The sequence below is a fragment of the Cucurbita maxima genome, unplaced genomic scaffold (genome assembly GCF_002738345.1).
Source record: "Cucurbita maxima cultivar Rimu unplaced genomic scaffold, Cmax_1.0 Cma_Scf00015, whole genome shotgun sequence".
NCBI classification, from domain to species: Eukaryota; Viridiplantae; Streptophyta; class Magnoliopsida; order Cucurbitales; family Cucurbitaceae; genus Cucurbita; species Cucurbita maxima.
In genome coordinates, this window is record NW_019272031.1 from 2,329,362 (window position 1) to 2,339,217 (window position 9,856).

General features: G+C 38.2%; 1 protein-coding gene, 1 long non-coding RNA gene and 1 pseudogene across 2 annotated transcripts; 2 read left to right on the forward strand and 1 right to left on the reverse strand.

Annotated features, from left to right (window-relative positions):
• Window positions 1-233: 233 nt before the first annotated feature.
• LOC111490383 (pentatricopeptide repeat-containing protein At1g11290, chloroplastic-like) lies at window positions 234-2,573 on the forward strand. Its single transcript, XM_023138976.1, has one exon. The coding sequence runs from the start codon at window positions 346-348 to the stop codon at window positions 2,521-2,523; it is 2,178 nt and encodes a 725-aa protein (XP_022994744.1). The 5' UTR covers window positions 234-345; the 3' UTR covers window positions 2,524-2,573.
• Window positions 2,574-5,243: 2,670 nt separating this feature from the next.
• On the forward strand, window positions 5,244-9,608 carry LOC111490509 (annotated as a pseudogene).
• LOC111490516 lies at window positions 6,964-8,640 on the reverse strand. The gene is made up of 3 exons (XR_002719570.1): window positions 8,488-8,640; window positions 8,238-8,409; window positions 6,964-7,531 (listed from the first exon to the last, which is right to left on the reverse strand). It is a non-coding gene; the product is annotated as an uncharacterized LOC111490516 (long non-coding RNA).
• Window positions 9,609-9,856: the final 248 nt, after the last annotated feature.

The window sequence follows — 9,856 nt, forward strand, 5'->3', positions numbered from 1 at the left end:
TCCGGATAACGCTTGCATCCTCTGTATTACCGCGGCTGCTGGCACAGATTTAGCCGATGCTTATTCCCCACATACCGTCATTGCTTCTTCTCCGGGAAAAGAAGTTCACGACCCGTAGGCCTTCTACCTCCACACGGCATTGCTCCGTCAGGCTTTCACCCATTGCGGAAAATTCGTTAGAGTTTATGCATACGTACCGTTCATGGTGAAAAAACCTTAGTGGTCAAAAACCCTGAACATCTTCAATGGGAGAGAAATTCTGGAACATTGACGCGTTCTTGAATTTGAAAACAGAACTCCGAGTCTCATAGCATTGCCAAAAATGCACCGCCGCTTTCGCCCAACATGTTTCATCTTCAACGATCAAAATCCATTACTCAAAGTCCCATTTTCCGTTTCAAATTCCCGAATTTTCCTGCCACCCAATCAAGACTGCTCAACACGCTTTCATCTCTGTTCAGTCGATGCAAATCTCGTCAACAGCTCGAGCAAATTCACGCCAGGTTCGTCCTCCATGGTTTCCACCAAAACCCAACTCTCTCTTGCAAACTCATTGACTGCTATGCGAATTTTGGACTCCTTAATGTCTCTCACCATGTTTTCAATTCTATAATCGATCCCAATTCGACTCTTTACAATGCTATTCTGAGAAATTTGACTAGATTTGGTGAATATGAGCGCACCCTGTTGGTGTACAGGGAAATGGTTGCTAAGTCCATGCACCCGGATGAACAAACTTACCCTTTTGTTTTGCAATCATGTTGTTGTTTGTCAAATGTTGAATTTGGGAAGAACATTCATGGGTGTTTGATAAAGCTTGGTGTTGATTCTTATGATACGGTTGTTACTGTTCTGGCTGAGATGTACGGAAAGTGCATTGATTTTGAGAATGCACATCAACTGTTTGATAAAATGTCTGTGAAGGATTTGGACTGCTGGAGTTCATTGATTTCAGAAGCGCCTCAAAATGGGAATGGGGACGAAATTTCCCTGCTCTTAGGGAGGATGAAATCAGAGCCATTAGTGACAGACTCACTCACATTTATCAATCTCTTGAGGTCTATTTCGGGTTTAAGTTCAATTCAGCTTGCAAAAATTGTTCATTGTATTGCAATTGTGAGCAACTTATGTGGAGATTTGTTGGTAGATACTGCCGTGTTGTCTCTTTACTCCAAGTTAGGTAGCTTAGTAGATGCTCGCAAGTTATTTGAAAAAATGCCTGAAAAGGATCGTGTTGTATGGAATATAATGATAGCAGCTTATGCTCGAGAAGGACGACCAATGGAATGTCTCGAGCTTTTCGAGTCCATGGCACGATCCGGGATTAGAGCCGATCTATTTACTGCGCTTCCTGTTATCTCTTCGATTTCACAGCTGAAATGTGCTGATTGGGGCAAACAAACCCATGCCAACATATTGAGAAATGGTTCAGATAGTCAAGTTTCAGTTCATAATTCTCTCATAGACATGTACTGCGAGTGTAACAGCTTAGAGTCAGCTTGTAAGATCTTCAACTCGGTCACAAACAAGACTGTAATTTCATGGAGTGCTATGATCAAGGGGAATGTCAAACATGGTTATCCTCTCATTGCTTTGTCTCTGTTCTTCATGATGAAATCTGATGGGATTCAAGCTGATTTCATTACAGTGATCAATATCATGCCTGCATTTGTTGACATAGGAGCACTTGAAAATGTCAAATATTTACATGGGTACTCATTGAAGCTAGCCCTGACTTCCCTGCCATCCCTTAACACAGCCCTCCTAATCACCTATGCAAAATGTGGGTGTATAGAGATGGCCCAGAGGCTATTTGAGGAAGAGAGAGTTAATGACAAAGATTTGATAATGTGGAACTCCATGATCAGTGCTCATGCCAACCATGGAGATTGGTCTCAATGTTTCAAGCTATACAATCAAATGAAGTGCTCAAATTCAAACCCAGATCAGGTAACATTTCTCGGACTACTAACAGCGTGCGTCAACTCCGGTCTCGTCGAAAAGGGAAAGGAGTTTTTCAAGGAGATGATTGAAAGTTATAGCTGCCAACCAAGTCAAGAACATTATGCTTGTATGGTTAATCTCTTAGGGAGAGCTGGGCTTATCAATGAAGCTGGAGAACTTGTAAGAAACATGCCGATCAAACCCGACGCTCGAGTTTGGGGTCCATTGTTGAGTGCTTGTAAGTTGCATCCTGGGTCTAAGCTTGCGGAGTTTGCGGCCGAGAAGCTCATCGATATGGAGCCGAAAAACGCAGGGAATTACATATTGCTTTCAAACATATATGCTGCTGCAGGTAAATGGGATGGAGTGGCTAAAATGAGAAGTTTCCTTAGGGATAAAGGGCTGAAGAAGACCCCTGGTTGTAGTTGGCTGGAGATCAATGGCCGTGTAGCCGAGTTTCGTGTTGCTGATCGAACTCATCCGAGAGCCGAAGATATCTATGCCATTCTGGGAAACCTTGAACTTGATATCAAAGAGGCTAAAGAAATGAGTCCAGAAAAACTGGGTACTCTTCTGTAACACTTCTGCATCCATTTTTTTTATAAGTGTTAAGAATTGAGAAATACCAATCGAGTATCACAACAACCACTTTCAGCAGCTTCCGAACCATCGCCATTACTTCCGAACCTTAAACAACCACTACTAGTCCACAAGTCACAAATTACAGTCCCCGACTAGTCCATACATCACCGCAAGTCGCAAGTCGCAAGTCTATGAGCCTAGCATTAACAACCACAACTTCCTGCTTTCAACAGCTTTCAAACCATTGCCATTGCTTCCGAACCTTAAGCAATCACTACTAATCCTCAAGTCACAAATTATAGTCCCCGACTAGTCCATACATCACCATCACCACAAGTCGCAGCCTAGCATTACCAGGCTTAAATCCATTTATTCTATTGTATCATGATGTTCTACAAAGTTGATTATATTAATGTAAATGATCTCATTTCATCAGTATTGGTATTATTATTTAATTTCAAGCAGTTGCATAGTTGATTATCAACTCCATATCCTAGAGAATGGGAAATAGCTACTCAACTCCAAACTCGAAAACTCGAAAAAGTTACTAATCAAGTCGCCTATGGTGGCATGCTTGAGCTACAAGTACCCGAAAGCGTGCGTGGAATTGACAATGACATTGTGTCTATACTAAAATTAAGGTTAAATTATAAGTTTAGTACCTAAATTTTCATGTTTTTGTCTGATCATTGTCTTTGAAATATAAAAAATGTTAAATTAATAAAAATACCTATAAATTTTGTAGTTTGTTTCAAAAAAGAAAAATCTCTAAACTTTAAATTTTTTTTAATAATACTCTTAAATTAAAAAAAAGTTAAAAAAATATAATTATCATTAGTTTAAGATTGAAACGGTCAGTATTTTATTTTTAAAATGTTATTGAATTTTAAGAAGTATTTATCTTAGAAAATATTTATGGTTAGTATTATGTTTAAATAGTTAACATATGGATGAAAACAATTATTTAATTTGCTTCTATTTAATAAAAGGGTTGGGACAAATTCAAATAAAACCCCCCAAAATTTGACAATTTTGTGATTGGGACCTAATACCAAATGGTGATGTAATTGTATTATTGTATGAGGGGCAAATAATAATTATTCCATTTTATGTGACTAATTAATTAACTCCGAGTCCTCATTGCAAAATAATTCAAATAAAAACTTAGTAAGTGTAGCACGTGCAGGGCACTTTACTTTTACATACAAAATGTAGCACGTAACTTGAGTATTTTAGAAATACTTAGTAATCCCACAGTTAAAGTTAGGTAGTATAAACAAATGATAATACCTATCCTTCAAAACAACGTAGCATGACCGTGAGCTCTTTCCAGTTTTGGGCAGGGTTGGTGTGTGGTCCTTCTCCACAAATAGCCCACGCACGTGCATATGAACCTACCAGGCAGGCTCATATATGTACCCTCTAGGCCTGGCTTGATCGGGCTTAATGCGTTAACGTGTTGCCGAATGCCACAGAATGAAAAGCACGCATGATATCACAGTGAAGAAAAATATCGAAGGTATGCGTCCATACAAACATATGGGGAAGTATCACGATGCATATGATATACGTAAATGCATAAAGTTCTCATGATTTAAAATCATAGCATAACATCAAAATCATTTCCTATCCATGACATAGTACATATATGCGTAATGTATACATAGTAATCATCATAGCTATATCATCACATGATTCATTACATAGCTTTACATGACAAAACGTAGCATGACATGCATAGTGTTTTATTTCATTCATATCATGGCATAATGAATATCACATACATAACATGACATCATACGTTATTACATAGCATAACATTATGGCACAGTAGAGGCCATGGACATGTGTATCATATACATTAGAAAATTCTTCCAACTCCAACCTATGGTCACTTATTTGTTTGGCATTGACTGAAGTCTCTGACTATTTTATAGATAGGCTGAGACTGTCCTCGAGCGTTTAACTCAACCTATACGTACCCATATCACCTTCTTAGGACATATTATTAAACTTAGTTTAGCTAAACATAGCAACTATTCTAATTCCCTCTCTTGGGTCGAATGTGTTAGTGGCCGTCTTGGTTTGATGAGTATTGGGCTGTCAAAATCAACAGTTGGGTCATACTTCGACCCATGGACTTTGTCGTCTCAACCCGAATATTCAAGAGTGTCACAAAGTTCTTTCCCTCTCTTCTTAGATCTTTACTTTGAAGGCCTCACACTCGATTTCGGCCACCACTTGCTTACCCTTCGCTCACACAACATCACTGTATGCCCCCATCGTGTTATCATCACTGATTTTCTTACCAAATTCAGTATTTTCAATGTGTAAATGTTGTAGATCAAAGTGTAAAAAACTTTTGGATGGTTTGAGAGAAGGCGTGGCGAGGTTTTGTAGAGTACGTAGGCGGTTGAATCCTTAAAATCAGCCGGAGGTATCATGCATCATACAACGTAGTCACCCCACCATAACAAAATCAAGCATATCATACATACATACATATGCTATATATAAATTGATTCCCTTATCCATTTGGTCAAACGTTGGGAGTGCATAATGTCCAAAATCAGGCATGCCTTATCGAGAGTATCGATATCATATATCTGTATTCATTAAATGAGACTGAGACAGAGACAGAGACAAAAGACATTGACTTATTTTGTCTTCCAGGAACCAAGAAAGAAAAAAAGACATAATTTTTTGTCTGTAATTTTTGTGGGTTTTGGAGGGGAAGGGTTTGTTTTGTTTGGTGTAGAGAGAGAAATGGAGGGAGGCTTCCATGGAGGCACTACTGATGGCTCGGCTTTCAGACAATGCTTTTCTTTGGTCTGGAAAAATCCTTATGTTCTTGTCTTGCATTCTCTGCTGGAATTGGTGGCCTTCTTTTTGGTTATGACACTGGTAATCTTCTTCTTTTTGTTTGTACTTGCTGAGAGTTGCCAGAGAAATGTGTGTTAAAGAGGACGCTAGGCTCTGAGGGAGGTGAATTGTGAGAGGAGAGTGTCACGAGTGTCAGCGAGGACGCTAGGCCCTGAAAGAAGTGAATTGTGAGATCCCACATCGATTGGAAAAGAGTGTCAACGAGGGCTTCGAAGGAGTGAATTGTGCACGCTAGGCCTCGAAGGGGGTGAATTATGATATCCTAGATTGATTGGAGAAGAGAACAAATACCAGTGAGGACGCTGGACCCTAAAGAGAATGGATTGTAAGATCTCGCATCGGTTGGAGAGGGAAACGAAACATTTTTAAAAGGGTGTGGAAATCTCTATTTATCATATGTGTTTTAGGGGGAGTCCGAAAGGAAAACATGTTCAATAGGATGATTTGGGATGGTGTTTGTGTTTGCAGGAGTGATTTCTGGAGCACTTCTTTACATAAGGGATGATTTCAAGTCGGTGGACAGAAGCACTGTTTTACAGGTTCTTAATTAATCTTATTTATTTATAGACAAAAATCATCCATTAAAGTAAGAATCAAATTCAGTTTACTCACCCAAAAAAAATTATTTTTTATTTTTAGTCGTCTCATTAAAAAATATTTTTGTGATAGGGCCGGTTCCTGATCAGAAATATAGTGAAATCACCTTTCTTATTCTTTCCCCGGACCCTACGACTAAGAAAGATGTTCTTAAAATATCCCATATACATAGGCGGGAACAGGGGAAGGGGTATTTGTGCAAATCGGTATAATCCATGTAATCGCAAAAATAATAAAAATAAAAAAATTTTCAATAATAACTATAAATATACAAAAGAACCATTTTTTTTGTAATTCCTATGATGCAATTGACGAGAAGAAATTTCTCTCCATTAGTAAAATATTTTCGTTCGGTTCCTTTTTATTATATAAATCTGTATTGTTTATGATCGGATAATTTATTTTTGAATTGCATATCAATATTTTGTCGTTTTGGGTGAGACAAATATTTCAACCATATTCCGTTCGTAATTGTCCTATTTTCATTTTTTATAACCTTAGTCCATCTTTGTCGAATGAATACATGTTACGTGTGAAATAAAATTCATAGTCTAAGTACTATTTTTTTATTATGTATTATTAAGTCCTAAATTTTTAGAAAATTTACTAATAAATAATAAATCATTTTAATTTTTTTTTTTTTAAATTCTATTGGTCTACGTGCCAATAATGAATTAAACTTGACATTATAATTTGAAGTAGTTCATGAAAAAAAAATTATGATTCTTGGAAAAAGAGAAATTTAGAACATAGGATTGCATAGATAGTGAAATTTGTATAGTTTTTGAAGTTTTAATTTAATTAAATTAAAAATAAAATAATACTATAGATTATTTTAAAATGACTAAATTTTTTAATAGTATATATATATACATATATATATATATATATATATATGAAGAGAGAAAAACTATGGGTTTGGAAAGTATAACCCATGAGGTTGATTTGTTTGAATCTAAATCAATAGCGTTTCCAATGAGTTAAATCTCGAACAACCCAACTCATCCAAATCAATGGATTTTCTAATGCATTAAACCTCGATCCACCCAAAGCTAAATCTATAGGTTTTCCAATGCATTAAATCTCGATCAACTCAACCCAGCCCTACCCTAATCCAAATCAAGGTTTTATTGTGCATTAAATCTCGATCCACCCATATACACTCAAATTCAAATCAGTAAGTTTTCCAATGCATTAAATCCGATTTGTTAGCTTTTCCTCATTTAGAAATGCAGCTGACCTCTTGGTGATGATGGTATTGACATGAAACAGGAAACCATAGTAAGCATGGCAATTGCAGGGGCCATAATAGGAGCCGCAATTGGCCTGCAATTGGAGGTTGGATGAACGACCGATATGGAAGGCGAACTGCAATTCTCATTGCAGATTTTCTCTTCTTCATTGGAGCTGTGGTCATGGCTGCTTCACCTGGCCCTTCCCTTCTCATTGTCGGTCAGGGTTTTCGTTGGCCTTGGTGTGGGAATGGCTTCCATGACCTCCCCTTTGTACATCTCTGAGGCTTCCCCTGCAAAAATCCGTGGTGCCCTTGTTAACAACTCTCCACAATTGTATGATATTGTCTACTTTAAACTCTCGTGGTTTTGCTTTGCGCTTCCCCTAAAGACCTCATTCCAATAGAGATGTATTCCTTACTTATAAACTCATGACCATTCCCTAAATTAGCCAATGTGGGACTCTCTCCGAACAATCCTCCCCTCGAACAAAGTATACTATAGAGCCCTCGAACAAAGTACACCCTTTGTTTGACCTTCAAGGCTAACAACTTCTTTGTTCGACATTTGAGGATTCTATTGACATGGCTAAGTTAAGGGCACGACTTTGATACCATGTTAAGAATCACGACTCTCCACAATGATATGATATTATTCATTTTGAGCATAAGATCTCATGGTTTTGCTTTGGGCATTCCCAAAATGCCTTATTAGTAGAGATGTATTCCTTACTTATAAACTCATGATCATTCCCTAAATTAGCCAATGTGGGACTCCATTCCAACCATCCTCAACGCACCATTATTCGTATTCCTTTGATTATCAAAGCCATTTCACAAGTCAGAACAAAGGGAAACTACTTTTGAGTAAGATGTATGCAAAAGATGAACCATTTCCTTCATACAACGGTGATGGATGAACTTATAAAGATATCTACAATGATGGATATAACTTTTTCTTTCATAAAGAGGAAACTAAAGACTAACGGATAGAGGGTACTCATGTAGGCACCGGGGACATGGCGGTGGATGCTCGGGGTTGCAGGTGTTCCAGCGCTCGTGCAGTTTCTCTTAATGCTATTTCTTCCAGAGTCACCTCGATGGTTATACCGCAAGGTGATAGTATGGCTTTTCCTCAAGTAGTTGGTCTTCATAAATATGGTAGTCTGAAGCTTTAAACATAGAAGATTTCTGGTTTGAACAGGGAAGGTCAGAAGAAGCTGAAAGGATTCTAAGAAAAATATACTCACCAAATGAAGTAGAGGCAGAGATTCAAGATCTCAAGGACTCCGTTGAAGCAGAGATCAAGGAAAAACAGTCTTCTGAGAAGATTAGTATGATCAAGCTATTGAAAACCAAAACGGTGAGAAGGGGACTTTATGCACGGGTTGGACTCCAGGTTTTCCAGCAATTTGTGGGTATAAATACAGTTATGTACTACAGTCCTTCTATAGTTCAATTGGCTGGCTTTGCATCTAATGAGACTGCACTCCTGCTTTCACTGGTCACTGCTGGGCTCAATGCATTGGGCTCCATTGTGAGCATATATTTTATTGATAGAACAGGGAGGAAAAAGCTTCTAGTCATCAGTTTATTTGGTGTCATAATTTCTCTTGGCCTTCTATCAGGAGTTTTTCATGAAACAACATCTCATTCTCCATTAGTGATCACCAAAACCACTCAACTCAACGCCTACACCTGCCCCGACTACAGTTTGGCCCGAAAAACTGCTTCTTGGGACTGTATGAAATGTTTGAAAGCCTCATCTCCAGATTGTGGTTTCTGTGCATCAGCAGCTAATAAGGTAAAAGCAAGCACTAATCTGATTGAGTAGAAAAAAAATACATGAGCTGCATAACATTTCCTGACACCCTTTTGTTGTTTGCAGCTATTTCCCGGCAAATGTTTGGTTTCTAACGACACAGTGAAGGATTTGTGCCTCGGTGAAGATAGACTGTGGTACACTAGGGGATGTCCTAGCAAATTTGGATGGCTTCCACTCATTGGTCTTGCTCTTTACATCATTTTCTTTTCTCCAGGAATGGGAACTGTGCCATGGATTGTTAATTCAGAGATTTATCCATTAAGGTATCGTGGAGTCTGTGGAGGAATAGCAGCCACTGCAAATTGGGTCTCGAACCTTGTTGTTGCTCAGTCCTTCTTATCCTTAACACAATCAATTGGGCCTTCCTGGACATTCCTAATATTCGGATTGATTTCAATAGTAGCACTTATGTTTGTCCTGATATGCGTGCCTGAAACGAAGGGCCTTCCGATTGAGGAGATTGAGCAGATGCTTGAGAACAGGGCTTTGCATTTGAAGTTCTGGGAGAAAAGGCCAGATACGTCCGAAAAAGGCCAAGGCGCCTGAAAAATCAGTGTAAAACTAAGTATTGTACAAAATTTTATACAAGCATACTTGGATTCTAAAGGCTTAAGGTTTACTTGTGTCAATAGACAATAATGTGTAAATACGAGTTATACTGATAAGACACCTATTATTATCATTCCTAAGTTCAATAGTTCGATCTCCCACCCTGTCATTCTCCTAACTGTGGTTTTGGAATTTGCAAATATTTGGATACCAAGAGAAAAGACAAATATCTAGAACATTTACAA